Source organism: Sus scrofa, chromosome 11 (genome assembly GCF_054392235.1).
Source record: "Sus scrofa isolate SSC_HxYL_T2T_F1_AM1 chromosome 11, Sscrofa_HxYL_maternal_Yorkshire_Landrace_v2.0, whole genome shotgun sequence".
Classification (NCBI taxonomy): domain Eukaryota; kingdom Metazoa; phylum Chordata; class Mammalia; order Artiodactyla; family Suidae; genus Sus; species Sus scrofa.
Window position 1 is genome coordinate 19,912,212 of NC_139393.1, and position 17,846 is coordinate 19,930,057.

The window sequence follows — 17,846 nt, forward strand, 5'->3', positions numbered from 1 at the left end:
CGGGTTTGTGAAACTTTAAAACTTCTAACTTCTGAAATTCAGAATTTGAATTTGTTTTAAGAATTTATAGCGAAATTACTCTTAGATATTTAAATGGGGGTGGGATTCTAAATTATTTCAGGAGTTCCCGTCGTGGCACAGTGGTTAACAAATCTGACTAGGAACCATGAGATTGCAGGTTCGATCCCTGGCCTTGCTCAGTGGGTTGAGGATCCAGCGTTGCTGTGAGCTGTGGTGTGGGTTGCAGATGTGGCTCGGATCCTGCGTTGCTGTGGCTCTGGCATAGGCCAGTGGCTACAGCTCCGATTTGACCCCTAGCCTGGGAACCTCCATATGCCGCGGGAGCGGCCCTAGATAAGGCAAAAAGACAAAATAAATAAATAAATAAATAAATAAATAAATAAATAATTTCAGATAGGAAGCAACCTTAGAAATAAATCACCACCATAACTTAAAATGTTTCATTTGTGAGGGAGACATTCTCAGGAAAACACTTTATGCCCCTGGGAAAGTTTAGCTTTAATGATAGCCCTTCCATTAAGTACAAAAGCATTATTTTGAAAAGTTTAAACAGCATCTTTCAACGTTCCACCTTAGATGTTACTTTAATAGTATCCATGAAGAATGTAGTGATTTTAAAAGCTTGTTTTTAGTTTTCAAAACAACCTTTGACTTTACTCCCTGTGTATAGAGAACTGGATTGTCAAGGAATAGTTTCTTTGTTAACATGGGTTATCTCAAGATAGGAAGAACCGAACTGTTCTTTGGCTTTATTATACGGGAAAAACAACACACAGTCCTTTAGTCAAACAACTTTGTGATATTTATATTCTGTTGCACAGTATAGATTATACAAATTGGTAATACAGGTTATTTCTTAAATTCCAAACATTTTCTAAAATATCATTACAGCAGATGCCTAGGATATTAAAACATCGAGGTGGAAATTATACTCTAAATAGTTAAATATGACACTGAAAATACTGCACATTTTAATTAGAGGAAAATCAAAATGTGTGTTCAAATGCTCTAACCAAGTAGCAGGGCAACAACTACAAATAAGTCACTGTGGTCCATTTTTACGTATGCATATATCTGATTATTAGATAACCCCTCCTCTTGAAAATGCATAATTAAAACATAAAAATCTGGATAAATGAATTAAGGAAATCTGAATTCTTCTTAACACCTAAAGGTCTATGGTGAAGTGTACTATTACCTATGACTTCATACAACTACTAATTCAAGATAAAAGACACCACACTTGGAAAGGAAAAAAGATTTTTAAAAGGTAATGGTTTTAATTGAATCAATGAGATGAAAAGATAGTGAAGCCCTGTTTGCTACTTACATGAAAGAAGATTTTAAAAAATAATCACTGCACAAAATACAAAGGGTGGGGTTATTATGCTGTGTATTAAGTTTTTCTCCATAATGTTTTTCTTGACTGTTCAAGAACAAATTAAAGTTTCGACGGCAAATTTGTTTTCAAAATGCCGAATCGTAGCACAATTGCTGGCTTCACGTTTCTGAATACCTGTTTGGAAGGAAGAATTGTTTAAATTCCTGGTTCTTCATCCATAAATATTCATATTAATCTTCAGTTATTATAATATTCCATTAACTTTTTTTTTTTTTTTGGCTTTTTAGGGCCGCACCCGCAGCATATGGAGGTTCCTAGGCTAGGGGTTGAATTGGAGCTGCAGCTGCCAGCCTATGCCACACCCACAGCCACCCCAGATCCGAGCCACATCTGCGATCTACACCACAGTTCATGGCAATGCCGGATCCTCAACCCACTTAGTGAGGCCAGGAACTGAATCCACACCCTCATGGTTCTTAGATTATTTCCGCTACGCCCAGAATTCCCATTTTTGATTTTCTGATTTTTTTTAATGCTGCAGAAAATAATTCCCCGCTCTTCTCTGAACTAAGTATCTTAACAGATACCAATAACAATAATAATGCCATGCATGTAAACTTCTGACCTTGAAGGTAGTGGAAATAGAACAGTATTATTTAAAGTATTATTACACCTTGACTGTGGTGGTGATATGTTGAAACTCAGAACAGCATATTAAAAAGAGTTATTTTGTTATGTGTAAAACTGTGACTTTTAAAAAAATTAGGAACAATATTAAAAGATCCTTTTAAAATGTAAGAAATCAAGCAGTAGGTTTCAGGTGACTCCTCAGTCCCAAGGTGGGAGAACAGTATCATCAAAAGTGCTAACAGAGGCGTTCTCCTCGTGGCTTAGCCATGAGAATGCAGGTTCGATCCCTGGCCTCGCTCAATGGGTTAAGGATCCAGTGTTGCTGTGAGCTGTGGTGTAGGTTAAACACGCAGCTCAGAGCTGGCATTGCTGCAGCTGTGATTCAACCTCTAGCCTGGGAACCTCTGTATGTGCAGGTGTGGCCCTAAAAAGATCAAAAAAAGTGCTAACAAAAAAGCTAGGAGGAGTTCCCGTTGTGGCGCAGTGGTTAACGAATCCGACTAGGAACCATGAGGTTGCAGGTTCGATCCCTGGCCTTGCTCAGTGGGTTAACGGATCCGGCATTGCTGTGAGCTGTGGTGTAGGCTGCAGACGTGGCTTGGATCCCGAATTGCTGTGGCTCTGGTGTAGGCCAGCAGCTACAGCTCCGATTTGACCCCTAGCCTGGGAACCTCCCTATGCCAAGGGAGCGGCCCCAGAAAAGGCAAAAAGACAAAAATAATAATAATAATAATAAAATTAAATTAAATTTTTAAAAAAGCTAGGAAAGCACTGTAGGTGCCACAAAGAAATCACATCACCGTATATCTACCTGGCACTTTTTACTTTCTAAAGCTCTGTCACATGTATTTTCATTTTTTTTTTTATTTTAATTTTTTGTCTTTTTGCCATTTTCTTGGGCCACTCCTGTGACATATGGAGGTTCCCAGGCTAGGGGTCTAATCGGAGCTGTAGCCACCAGCCTACGCCACAGCCACAGCAACGAGGGATCCAAGCCACATCTGCAACCTACACCACAGCTCACAGCAACACCGGATCCTTAACCCACTGAGCAAGGTCAGGGATTGAACCCGCAACCTCATGGTTCCTGGTCGGATTCGTTAACCACTGGGCCACAATGGGAACTCCTTTTCATTTTATTTTTACAATGATCTTGAAAAGAACTGGGGAGAAACGTCATCATGTGAGAAAATAAAGGTTAAATGATTTGGCGAAGGCACATTAGTTGTGTCCATGCTCTTAATTCTTCAGTTAAACTCCTTTCTAACTAACCTGACTGTGGCTATCTTCAATGCGATCCAAGAGGCCAACTCTGCTTAAGATCCCTAAGGCTACACCTGAAGAGCTCCTCTAAAAACTCTCTGGATGAGAAGAACCCTCACACATACTGGCTGAACCAGATGGTAACAGAGGACATTGGACTGACTGCGTGACGACACAGAAAGTGAGATAACACCACCTCAAGGAAATGACATCTCCTAGTCACCTATTCTCTCCCTTCAAAAAGAGTAGAATTAGAATGAAAATGATTCTTCAGGAATCTAGAATTATCCGACAGTATACCATAAAGTTTTATTTTCTCACTCACGGCAAACGCATTGGTAACAATGACTAGCCTACATCTCAATCTAACTCAATGAAATGAAGCAAACTTTTTTGGCCAACAGTTTAACATTAAAAAGTATTACCTTTAACGGTTTCTTTGCGCTGCAGTTTGTAAGTTTCCTTGTCATGGCACAGTCGATAAATATAGAAGCCCAGGTGATCGATGTTTTCAATGCGATCAGTGATGACCATGTGTTCATGGATCAAATAGGACTGAGGCAGGTAGGTCCCAGCCTACATTTGGGAAAAAATATATTACACAAATATCTCAAAGGAGATATTGAACAGACAAGGAAAAGAGACTCAATTCTTAGAGATTACAGTACAGAACAGGGGCTGGCAAACTATCACCCACCATCTGTTCTTATAAACAAAGTTTTATTGGAATACAGTCCTGCCCATTTGTTTATATATTGCCTATGGCATCAAAATGAGTAACAGTTACAACATAGACTTATTTCTTAAAAGCCTACTATTTATTCTCTGGCCCTTTAGGAAAACAAATATAATTCAAGAAGTTGGATTTTAATTTCGAAAGCAAAATATTGAAAAAAAAAAAAAGACATGGAAAAAAATGCAAAACTATGAGTCTTAGTTCCTCTTTATAAAATGTCTATTGGCTATATTTCCAGGAAGATGGGCTCCCATAGGGCTAATTTGTCAACAGGGAACTCTAAGATGCTGCAACAGCATCATTAAAAGAAATATTAGAAATTTTTATACCTTTATGTTAATAAGTAACTCCAGTAGGTTTCTGGGTGGCATAACAATGGAAGTGTTCAGAGGAATCACATAGCACTTATCCAGGTTAAGATCTAAATAAGCCGTGAGTTTCTGGGAAGAAAAAGATACATTTTTGTTAGATTAATATGTGAAGATTACAGATAAAAAGGCGGCAACTGGATTTTTTACGATAATCTGTGAGAAGAACATATGGAAAAATCTTGGAGATTCCTCAGAAAACTAAAAACAGAACTACCATTTGATCCAGCAATCTCACTCCTGGGCAACTATCCACAGAAAACCATGACTAAAAAAGATACATGTATTCCAATGGTCATTGCAGCACTGTATACAATAGCCAAGACATGGAAACAACCTAAATGCCCATCAACCGAAGAATGAATAAAGAAGATGTGGTCCATATAAACACTGGGATTATTACTCAGCCATTAAAAGGAAAGAAATAATGGCTTTTGCAACAACATGGATGGACCTAGAAATTATCATGCTAATTGAAATTAGAGAGTGAGACACCAATGTCATATGCTATCACTTACATGTGGAATCTAAAAAAAGGACACAATGAACTTTTTTGCAGAACAAATACTGATTCAGACTTTGAAAAACTTATGGTTTCCAAAGGAGACAGGTTGCAGGGTTGGGGAATCGGCTGAGGGTTTGGGATGGAAATGCTATAAAATTGGGTTGTGATGACTGCTGTACAACTACAAATGTAATAAAATTCATTGAGTAAAAAAAAAAGAAAAAGAAAATGAGGGGCATACAGGAAATAACAGCAATTGATCACCAAAGGAGGAATAGCATGGGGTATGTGTTACAACAGCAAGGCCTGGGGAAGGAAGGCAGGGCGAGAGAAGGCCAGGTTCACTGAGGGTCAGCTTCTAAGAGCCCATCAGATGTTGCATTTTATCTTGCAGGATCAAGGAAACTCTAGTCCACTTTTTTTTTGGTTTTTTTAGTTATTTTATTTCATTTCATTTCATTTTTGCTTTTTAGGGCTGTACCCATGGCATATGGAAGTTCCCAGGCTAGGGGTCGAATTGAAGCTACAGCTGCCAGCCTACACCACAGCCACAGCAACTTGGGATCCGAGCCACATCTGTGACCTATACCACAGCTCATGGCAATGCTGGATTCTTAACCCATTAAATGAGGCCAGGGACGAAACCCACAGCTTCATGGATACTAGTCAGATATGTTTCCGCTGCACCACAATGGGAACTCCCTGGTCCACCTTGTTTTAAAGTTAAAAGTGCATCGTAAACAGAATAAATTAGCAAATGTTGAAGCGAAAACTACAAAAGCATCCATTAAGGAACAGTTCAGGGGACCCTGGGCTCACCTTGTTAAAGTCATGCACAATGTTGGCAGGGTCGCTGTCCGCAAACTCTGGGACAGGCACGCTGATGAACTCGACCCCATCTTCCTCGAAGATCTTAATATTTTCCTCGATGGTCTGGTAGCGGGCGGCAGGGGCGTTCGCAGGAGGCTCATTTAAGATGACATCATCCTTGATGTACTTTATTCCACAATAGTAGACGTCATCTGGCTATGGAGAGTTTAAACACTGCTTTAGCAACGCAGTGGGAGACAGGCTTTTAAATGCAAGCATTACTTAAGCTGCCACCTTTATCTAAGTAGCACTTTGCTTGCAAACTCTTACTTTTACATGACAAGCCAGACACTTTAATTACAGAGTTAACACATTCTTCCTGTAAGATCAGGTTTTGAAGTATTGTTTAAAAAAAAAAAAAGGCTTCAGAAGGAGAAAAGCAGCTGATTCCTCCTTTACTTTCTGTGTTTGACAAAAATAGAATATAAAGGCAATTATCCATCTGGTGACAAGTAAATGTGAAGAAACACATAGGCCTATTTCTACCTGTAGGCCTTATTTTTTATAAAAGAATATATTCAGAAACTAATAATGTTTTTCTGAAAGAATATACTTTTAAAATGTAATTCACCAATTACATGATTTTTCTCATCAGCTAAAAGAGGGATAGTTTAGTTTTTCTGAAATTTCCACAAGCATACAGGTAGTTTGGATTTTTCCTTAAAAATACATCATAATTAAGTGGAAAATATCAGATTACAGCAAATCATTATAAAGACTGATTTTTTTTAAAAGTGTATATAATAAATATTAGGAGCATATAACAAAATGCTAGGTCAAAAAATATTACCTCTGGACAGTGGAACTGCAAATGATTTTCTTATATCAAAAATACATTTCTTGTAAAAAACTGGAATGAGTATACTCTGGACTCAGGAGCAAAATTTTATGGGGACGCCCAAAATGTCTATCAAACTGTAATCTATTAATATGACACTTGTGGCTAGTTTATTTATTCAACTGGCAATTAAAAATATTATAACTTAGCCATTAATTATGGTTGGAAAGTTGAAGGTTAGACAATTTTGAAAAATCAACCACAATCTATACCCTTTAGTCAGCAACATTTCTTTCTTCTTCTTCTTTTTTTTTTTTTTTGTTGTGCCTGTGGCATGTGGAAGTTCCTGGCCCAGGGATTGAACCTGTACCACAGCAGTGACAACACTGGATCCTTTAACTGCTAAGCCACCAGGGAACTCCAGAAACATTTCAAAACAGTATTATTCCACTTCTAGTGACTTTTTAGCTGGCTCAGCAAACTTACGTTCAGGAGTTTTTTTCTTTTTTTACCCCCCCCCCCCCCCCCGTCCTATTTTGGTCATCCTTGTCCTGTGGGTGATTTTTTTTTTTAATTTATTATTTTTTTTATTAAAGTACAGTTGATTTACAATGTTGTGCCAATTTCTGCTGTACAGCAAAGTGGCCCAGTCATACATGTATATACATTCTTTTTCTTATGTTATCTTCCATTTGTTCAGGAGATTTTGAAACACAACCTTAAGAGGACCACCATTTTGGCTAAAGGTCACAGAAAAAAGTACAGACCCAGAACAAGTTTGGGCCAATTTTCTTTTTCTTTTTTTTTTTTTTTTCTGTCTTTTTGCCATTTCTTGGGCCACTCCCACGGCACATGGAGGTTCCCAGGCTAGGGGTCAAATCGGAGCTACACCAGAGCCACAGCAACGCCAATCCGAGCCGCATCTACAACCTACACCACAGCTCATGGGAATGCCAGATCCTTAACCCACTGAGCAAGGCCAGGGATTGAACCCATAACCTAATGGTTCCTAGTCGGATTCGTTAACCACTGAGCCACAACAGGAACTCCTGGGCCAATTTTCTAACACATGTGAAGCAAAGGCAAAAAACGTCCTTACCATTTTCCCACTTACTTGAAGTGCAAAATATTTGTACAGGTATGCTCCTCCTAGAATGACACCTGCAAGCATAAATGCCAGGCCAAAGCACATGCACCAACACCAGGCTCTTCTTTGGCCAACTGGTACCACTTCATCTGGGTCCTAAAATATGAAAAAGACTGATAGTCAATATCTTAGCTCTAGTCAGAATCACAGAAACATCAAGACTGTTTAAGAAACTTTAAAGATTATTATTACATAAACAAAGATATAGGAGTTCCCATTGTGACTCAGTAGTAACAAACCCGACTACTATCCATGAGGATGCCGGGTTTGACCCCTGGCCTTGCTCAGAGGGTTAAAGATCCAGCATTGCTGTGAGCTATGGTGTAGGTCACAGACATGGCTTGGATTTGGCATTGCTGTGGCTGTGGCTGGCAGCTGCAGCTCCAATTTGACCCCTAGCCTGGGAATTTCCATATGCTGTGGGTGCAGCCCTTAAAAAAAAAAAAAAAAAAAAAAAAGATATAAAGACCTAGTGCTTGAGGAATCAGTGTTGTCACTTCTGTCACTCAAGGGTTCAATGCCTGGCCCTGGAACTTGTGTCATGGGCATAGTCGTCTGTCTGTCCGCCGTCCCCCCTCCCAAGCCAAAAAGACCAAAGATCGAGGTCGCTAACCAAAATCCACCCAGTAATGATTACGTGGTGGTGCCAGGACTCAGCACAATTGCCTCTTGAGCTAAAACACCAGTCCCTTGGGAGAGTGTCGCCTTCTTCTAACTTTCAACAGCCCACCAGCTATCGATATCTCTAGAGCAATAAATAACACACTTAACACTCTCCCTTTTCTGTGTGTGTCTCTCTTTTCTTTTAACTTTTGGTGATGATTAAAATAGCTTCTAACATTTAAAAATCCAGAGATGGCTATGATACAACTCCGCGATGCAACATTATGATGCTGGGTCTTGTGTATTATTACAACTTCCATGTACATGAGATTATTTATAAAATTATGTGTTAGCCTGCTACAAGGAGTTAATATTCCACACTAGACACCAAGCCACTCCTAACCAAACATAAGAAAAATTAACAAAAAATCAGGGACAGACCAAATAATATTAAGCAGATTCTTTAAATAACTAGAATCTCAAAAAAGTAGGACACACGTATCTAGAAATAATCCTGTAACTCCACTTCTTGATCAAATTCTTCATTTTTAAGATAGAAGCTGTAGAAAACTGAGGAAAGATTCAGTAAGAAAAACTTATTAAGAGACACCCAACTAGCATACAGTTGTTAGAATTCTAATTTTGACCCAATCAAGGAAATAATTTAGCACTGGAACACCATCGAGGGGTCGGGATATTCACAGTCCTTAGACGCACTCCTTGCCCCTTTAACTCAGTCTCTCTACTCTGTCACTTCAGAGTTAATACACTTATCTTCTTTTTTTGTTTTGTTTTGTTTTGTTTTAGGGCCGCACCCTTGGCATATGGAGGTTCACAGGCTAGGGGTCTAATCAGAGCTACAGCTGCTGGCCTACACCACAGCCACAGCAACACGGGATCCAAGCCGCATCTGCGACCTACACCGCAGCTCACAGCAACGCCACCACATCCTTAACCCACTGAGTGAGGCCAGGGATCGAATCCACAACCTCAAGGATGCTAGTCAGATTCGTTTCCGCTGCGTCACGATGGGAACTCCCCTAACTTTCTTTCTTATTTGAAAGGAATGTGAAAGGAATAACACACCCAGGTTCATGTGCAAAGAGCCGAGAAAGAAATGAGATCTGCTGCGGGTGTTATATAACTAGTGGCTCAAGAAATAGTACAGACAGTGAAAGAAAGTCCCCAGCTGACTTGGGACCAACATAATAAAAGACGTTCTAATAAGCTGTACATGTGTACAGCCTCTCAAGCATATGAGGCTACCCTTTACTTGGAAAACTCAATACGGGATGGATTAAGAGAGAAAGTAAACTTGACCTATGTCTCCATAGATAAACAGGCTATAAGTTAAAAGTAAGGAATGAAAACTGCATAATCAGTGATGGAGAGGGCTGAAGCGAGAATTCAGTTAGGAAAGACTGCAAGCTAAGCATAAGTTTTCCATTCTAAGAGGAAGAATTTTAACTTGACACCACCAGGGAAAAGCCCACCCCGGACATCGCAGCCAACCAAGAACAATTTAAGGTGCCTAGGTTGCTTGAGGCATAAACACAGAATTGAACACTGCAGAACAAATGCCTTTCAAACTAAGGATGGGTCTGGACACTGCGAGAGAGTGTCACACTTTGCTGTGGGAGGTGTATATTTAAGACAACAGGGCATGCACTGAGGGTTTGGGATGGACATGCTGTAAAATTTGGTTGTGATGATTGTTGTACACCTATATATGTAATAAAATTCATTAAGTAATAATAATAAAAAAAACAAGCATACGAAAGGAAGTAGTGTGTACTGAGGAAAGAAAAAAAAACCCGAGAGGAACTTATCAAGCCATACAAGATACCCCATCTGTGAACAGGAAGTTACAAGAATTCCATAGAATCATACGGTGTTATGAAACCTGGATGATAAAGTACACAGAGTGTTTGGCTTGAGCCCTTATCTGACACGAATATCGAAAGAGATAAGACACAGTCCCCAGCATAATTAATCTGAGGGTAGAGGCAGCGTGGGGAGATGGAAATGACAGATGGAAATAGTCATTGCTAAACAGTTGCTATCAGCTGCTGAGACAGTCAAATGCGTGTACAAGGCCCGCCTGTTTGGCAGGCTCTCTCCTCTAGGAGCACAGAAAGGAACAGCCAGAGAGCCTGGGCAGACACCTGTAGAAGAACACGCAGCCCCAACTGTGAGGCTGAGGACATGCATCCAGACCTTTGGATCTAACATTTTTAAATGGTCAACAAACAATATTGTCAAGAATAAATTATAAATGTCTACTATGTGCCAAGAGCTGTGCTAGGCACTGCGTCTATAGCCCCTGCCTGGAAAATAAATATACAAAGAGAACATAAATATGATATAGGCTCTAACAGGAGAATGTGCACAGCACAGGAGGATGTGGGGAAGACCTCTGCGGAGAAAATACTGGAGGGGATGAAGGATATACACTTCTTATTTACACAGAAGACAGAGTTAAGCAGCAAATACGAAGGGGGAAGAACATATAAAATCATGGGGCCAGAATGCATGACATCTCCCAGGGCCATGTGTGCTGCGGCTGGAGTTCCCAGTTATGGTGGCGAGGGGTACACGACATGAGAATGTAGAGGTACTGGGGCAAATCATAAAGGGACTTTGTGTATCATGCTAGGAAGTCTGAATCCTCCTCTCCATTCAAAAATCACATTCCAGGACTCTGACAATAAAATACAAAAATTACATTTCTCAAAAGAATCTAACTTACAAAATCTTCACTTATTTACATGCCATTTGCTCAGTACCTCAACAACGTGAACCATGACTTAAGAGTCAGGATATAAGAATCTGGGAGTTCCCATTGTCTCAGTGGGTTAAGAACCTGGCTAGTATCCATGAGGATGCAGGTTTGATCCGTGGCCTCGCTCATTGGGTTAAGGATCTACCATTGCTGCAGGCTGAAGAGTAAGTCACAGATGTGCCTTGGATCTGGCATTGCTGTGGCTGTGGCATAGGCTGGTGGCTATGGCTCCAATTTGACCCCTAGCCTGGGAACCTCCATATGCTGCGGGTACAGCCCTAAAAAGACAAAAAAAAAAAAAAGGAAGTAAGAATCTGAATCACCAAATTATGGACTCAAAGTCCATGTGCTACAATAATCATCTGTTTCACCAAAGAGGCATCAGGTCTTCAATCTCATAATCTTTTTTGTCTAAATTTCCCAAGGGTTAGTATGGTGCCACAAAGCCAACCTTGGTACTTAGTTGGCACTCAAAAAATACCTGATTAGTGAATAAAATTTAGAAAAATTTTTAAAAAGCATGGTTGTTTAGTTTTCTAGTGAGTCCAGAAGTTACAAAAGCAGTCAGCATGGAGTTCCCATCGTGGGTCAGCGGAGATGAATCTGACTAGTATCCAGGATGCAGATTTGATCCCTGGCCTTGCTCAGTGGGTTAAGAATCTGGTGTTTCTGTGAGCTGTGGTGTAGGTTGTAGACGTGGCTCGGATCTGGCGTTGCTGTGGCTGCGGTGTAGGTCAGCAGCTATAGCTCTGATTAGACCCCTAGCCTGGGAACTTCCATGTGCCTCGGGTGTGGCTCCAAAAGACAAAAAGAGCAGCCAGCATAATGAAGGTGGGGGGCAATATAAGAATTTATGACGCACAAGAGACTGTGGTTCTTTAGCTAAGTATAGGTGCCCTAAGTACTTAGCCTGGTTCAACATTAAGGACCTGTTATTTGCTAGATCCTGTGGGAAACTCAAATGTAATTAAGGCATGGCTCATCTCTTAAGCAATTTACAGTCAAAATTAACAGTACGCATGACAGATAAATTATGTTCCCTATTACAGTCTGAGTCACGGAGAAAGGATTCAAGTACATTCAAGACAGAAAAGTTTTTAACTTAGGTTTAAAAAACTTTAACTTAGGTTTTAAAAACTTTAACCTAAGTGATTTATTAAAAGTGTATTCCCAATGATTAAATTTTAAACCTTGGAAAGAGTAATAAGCTTAGAGAAAAAAGCCACATAGAAGATTTAAGAAAAACCCCACGACCATCTCAAAATATGTAGAAAATGCACTTGACACACTGTCAGTCCCATTCAGAACAAAATCTCCCAACAAACTAGAAGAGGTGAAATACTTTAACATGAAAAAGGCTACTGATTAAAAATCTATGGCAGCCCTCACGTTTAATGGTGAAACTTCAGAACTGTATCATACTCTCTTAAGTCACGAATATGAGCGATGCCCACTAAAATGAATTCTTTGTTCAGTCAGCACTGTACTAGAGATCCTAGGTAGTACACAAACGACAGAATATAACAGACATAAAGGTTAGAAAAATTATACAAAGCTATCATTATATGTAAATGATATAATTGTCTACGTAGAAAATCTGAGAAAGTCACATTATTCAAACTAGTTTAGCAAAATTGCTGAAGATCAGCAATTAAAAATTAACTGAGTCTAACATCTACACATAAATAATCAGAGCATCATTATTCATAATAGCTTCAAACCGCAAACAATACAAATATCCACTAACTGATGAATGAATAAATAAATTGTAGTATATTCATACTGACTCTCAAAGACATTATAGTGGGAGTTCCTGCTGTGGCACCGTGGGTTAAGAATCTGACTGCAGTGGCTTGGGTCGCTATGGAGGTGTAGGTTTGCTCCCTAGCCTGGGAACTTCCACATGCTACAGGTGTGGCTATAAAACAAAACCAAACAAAAACATTAGAGTGAAAAAATTCCAAAACACAAGACTACCTCTGAAATGGCAAAACTATAATGACAAAAACAGCTCAGTGGTTGTCATGGTGAAAGAAAGATGGAAGGGACAAGAGGAAATTTTTTATGGGGATGAAAATGTTTCGTATCTTGACTGATGGTGGGTATCATAAATTCAGTCAAGTTGTACCCAGAAAATAGGTGTACTTTACTGCATGTAAATTACATTGCACTATGGGGAACGAGGGGAAAAAAAGTCAACTGAGTTTCTACATACCAGGCAGTAAGAGAAAATTTACCACCACCAAGTACTGGGAAAAGTGTGGAACAATGGGGACTGGGCTTTTCCAAAGTCAATGGGAGCTGGTTATCAGAAAACAATCTGGGAGCTCCCGTGGTGGCGCAGTGGTTAACGAATCCGACTAGGAACCATGAGGTTGCGGGTTCGATCCCTGCCCTTGCTCAGCGGGTTAAAGATCCGGCGTTGCCGTGAGCTGTGGTGTAGGTCGCAGACGCGGCTCGGATCCCGCGTTGCTGTGGCTCTGGCGTAGGCCGGTGGCTACAGCTCCGATTAGACCCCTAGCCTGGGAACCTCCATATGCCGCGAGAGCGGCCCAAGAAATGGCAAAAAGACAAAAAAAAAAAAAAAAAAAAAAAAAAGAAAACAATCTGGTAGCATCTAATAAAATTAAAAATACACATATTTTTAATTGTATATCTATCTTACAACTCCATCCCTAGCAATATAACTCTAAATAAACACTTCTGTACAGAAAAACCAGCTTAATAATGATGACTGCAGAAGTGTCATTAAGAAAAAAATTGGAAGTGACCTAAAAGTCTAAATGCCTATCAAGTAAAGGATAAAATATTATAAGTTCATTTATTTATTTATTTAGTCTTTTTTTTTTGCCATTTCTGGGGCCGCACCTGCAGCATATGGAGGTTCCCAGGCTAGGCGTCTAATCAGAGCTGTAGCCACCGGCCTACGCCAGAGCCATAGCAGCGTGGGATCTGAGCCACATCTGTGACCTACACCACAGCTCACGGCAATGCCGGATCCTTAACCCACTGAGCGAGGCCAGGGATCAAACCCGCAACCTCATGGTTCCTAGTTGGATTTGTTAACCACTGCGCCACGACGGGAACGCCTATAAGTTCATATAATAAGTTTAAACAAAGTGAACCAGTACTGTTGATTTTAAGATTAATCTCAGAAACATAATGCTGAGCCAAAAAACACCAAAAAAAGTCAAGCTGGATAATAAATATATTTAACACTTAAAAAAACATACAAAAAGTGAGAGTTCCTGCTGTGGTGCAGTGAGTTCAGAATCCGACTGCAGCGGCTGAGGTCACTGCAGAGGCGCAGGTTCTACCCCCTGCCTGATACAGGGGCCCCAACACTGCTGCGGCTGTGGTGCAGCTGTGGCTTGGATTCAGTCCCTGGCGGGGGAACTTCCACACGCCATCAGTGCTGTCATTAATTTAATTTAATAAAAAGAAAAAACATATAATGGTACTACATATAAATGCTCTTTTGTTTTTGCTATGCTTGGCTTATTTAATAATTAACGAACAGTAACAAAAATCAACAAGAAAAAGGAAAACCAGTCATGAACAAGAACATCTCCACTGGGGTGTGTAACGTTTCTTGGCCTAATTTAAAACAGTCACAGTCATCTCCTTCCCTTGCCCTGTAATGAAACTGGTGCACCTTAAATTATGCTGGTAAGGTAACAGAAGTCCCACAGGTGCTGGACAATTACCATCTCATTAATCTTCCTAAAAGCTCAAGTTTTTACCCCAGTTTATAAATGAAGACACTGAAGCACAGGCTGGCCTATAATCACCCCTGGACAGCAGGTACAGAAAGAAACAGCTTCAAAGCCATTCTCACTCCTGCAACTGTACTACTTCCTGGTTCAAATCAATCTGATCATATGATAACAAAATTACTTCACAAGTTATATCCTAAGCCAAATGAAGGATAAATTTTGTTCTGGTACTTCACTTAGTTAAGAATTAGGTCACTGTGATCGGTTCCCTGAGAGGCTTCAGTAAATGTGCTTCAATCATAAACTTAACTCAGACAAAATGCAAGGGTTTCATATAATTTCTACTCTGTTCCCATACTAACAACTCACTTCCCATCCTTTGGCAGCTCTATGGGAGTCTTCTTTGTAGAATGAATAAAGATACATTTTTTTTTTCAGAGCTCCCAGAAATACCATTTAGCCTTACTAGAACAAAAGCAACAACAGTGCTTTAGGAACCAGAATAGTAAAGAGGAAAATATCTCTTAGGGTTACAAATCTTCCTACAAAGGAAAAAAAAAAAAAAAAAAGAAGAAGAAGAAAGACAAAGAAAGAAAGTGAGAAAGAAAGAGAAAGAAAGGAAGATAGATCCTGCTGTATAGCCCTGGGAACTCTATCTAGTCACTCAATGCAGCATGGCAATCTGAGAAAAAGAATGTACATATGTGTGACGGGGTCACCTTGCTACACAGTAGAAAACTGACAGAACACTGTAAACCAGCTATGACGGAAAAAATAAAAATCATTAAAAAAGAAAGAAAAAAAAGTTATGGCATAAAAGCACTTTAAATATAAAAGAGAAATACAGAAAAGAACAAATACAATTTATTCAACTCACAGTAGTATGAGCTACTACATCCTGAGAAGTCAATTTAGTTATTTAAAAACATGTACTTTAAAAAAGCACATTCAGTAATATGGATAAATAGGAGGATGCACAGGCCCGCTGCCCACGGATGTGCTGTTTGGCCTGTACACTGTTTCCCACAATATAGAACTAGCTGCCAGCATTAAAAAAAATCTAATAATTCAAATAGTCACAAAAAGATTTCACGTCAATGGTCTAGTTTTCTCAACTCCTCCCTCCTCATTTTTCTTCCCAGTGAAGAGCAAATACACCAAGTTTTCTGTTTGTTTTTTTGTCCCCACCCAAGGCATGTAGAAGTTTGTGGGCCAGAGATCAAACCCTCGTCACAGCAGCAACCTCAGCCCCTGCAGTGGTGACTAATGCTGGATTCCTTAAACTGCTGGGCCACCAGGGAACTGCCCCAGTATATCAAGTTCCGGGAGTTCCTGCGGTGGCTCAGCAGTAACGAACCCAAGTAGTATCCATGAGGATGAGGATCCGATTCCTGGCCTCGATCAACGTGTTAAGGATCTGAAGTTGCCCTGAGCTGTGGTGTAGGCCGGCAGCTGAAGCTCTGCTTTGACCCCTCACCTGGGAACTTCCATTTGCCACAGGTGTGGCCCTAAAAAGAAACCCCGAATATACCAAGTTCCTTTCTACAATGTTGCCTGGTTTTAAATCTAGATCTTCATTTCCAGCTATGACTGGGTATGCGTCCTTCTGAGAACCTAATCTTAAACCATGTCTCCATCTAAAGGATTTTGAGTTCTTGGGCTTTAGAGACTGGGATTAACAATGAATGAAACAGTTTAATCCTTCAAATGACAGAACAGGTATTCTTTTACAAAGAACAAATCCAAACAGGAATGGTATAAGTAAACCAAAAACAGTGACAGAGAGGCACTGATACTGGAAAAGCCCCAAGAAGACCATGGTCCCGGAATTCCCGTTGTGGCTCAGCAGTAACAAACCCAAGTAGTGACCATGAGGTTGTGAGTTCGATCCCTGGCCTTGCTCAGCGGGTTAAGGATCCAGTGTTGCTGTGAGCTTCAGGGTAGGTCGCAGATGCAGCTCAGATCTGGTGTTGCTGTGGCTATGATGGAGGCCAGCAGCTGCAGCTCCGATTCGACCCCCAGCCTAGGAACTTCCATATGCCACAGGTGCGGCCCTAAAGAAAGCAAAAACAAAACAAAACAAAACAACCCCAAAGACCGTGGTCCAAGAACTACAGGAATCAAAGTGCTGTTCTAGACAACACCCACTTCTCAGGACAGAAATGATGAAAACGACATGAGGCTACCCACAGTATAGGACCATCCGTGTGAGGGTCTGGAAAAGGTAAAACCATAGGAACAGAAAACAGGACAGGTGTGAGACACGGGGCTGACTACAAAGAGGCACGGAAGAATGTTTTTCGGTAAGGAAAATATTCTGCATCTTGACTGTGGTGATTAAACAACCTTATACATTTGCCAAAATTAACAAGTCTATCGCTGAAAAGGCTGAAATTTTCAGTATGTAACTAATACTCCACCCGTAAACTCGAATTCCTCTCCTTTCCTAACTTACGAGGAGCAAGAACAAGGTTTTCTTCCTAAGACCCCATGAAATGACACTAAAAAGCAGAAAAAGATTCAAACCTGTACGAAAAAGAAGACAGACAGGGATGAAAAGGTGGAGAGTAGATAAGAAATAACATTTTGGAGGGTGGGAAACAGATGGACAGCTGGTATTTTAGCTTCTCTGTTTAATCACTCATCACTATCTCATAGGGTTACTGTGGGGAGTAAATGTGGAAAGACCTGGGAAGCATTCAGGTCACCGCTGGGCACACAGTAAATAGTATGTGCTCAGTAAGTGACAGCTATTAGTACTGTCCCCACCCCACCTGACTTAGCTGGGAAAGATAAGCTGAAACAAGTATGTGCTGGGGTTGAAGCCAATAAAAAGTGATCCAGAGCAGAATACCAAAAACGCCAAGTGAGACATCACTGGAGAGAAAAATAAATCATTTCTTATTCCAGTAAGAATGAAAAAATAACAAACAAAAACCTTGGTCATCGTTTAAGATCTACTTTTATTTATTTATTTATTTATTGTCTTTTTGCCATTTCTTGGGCCGCTTCCGAGGCATATGGAGGTTCCCAGGCTAGGGGTTGAATCGGAGCTGTAGCCACCGGCCTACGCCAGAGCCACAGC

The 17,846-nt window shown here is 40.3% G+C and overlaps 1 protein-coding gene across 3 annotated transcripts in view; it reads right to left on the bottom strand.

Moving 5' to 3' along the window:
- Window positions 1-763: 763 nt before the first annotated feature.
- Window positions 764-17,846, bottom strand: part of ITM2B (integral membrane protein 2B) — a 29,368-nt gene continuing 12,285 nt past the window's right edge. Inside the window, 5 exon segments of one of the 3 annotated variants that reach the window (NM_001042375.1) lie at window positions 764-1,537; window positions 3,682-3,832; window positions 4,322-4,432; window positions 5,685-5,891; window positions 7,628-7,756. In NM_001042375.1, the coding sequence (NP_001035834.1) occupies window positions 1,452-1,537; window positions 3,682-3,832; window positions 4,322-4,432; window positions 5,685-5,891; window positions 7,628-7,756 (684 nt within the window). In that variant the 3' untranslated portion in view covers window positions 764-1,451. 3 annotated transcript variants of the gene reach the window in all.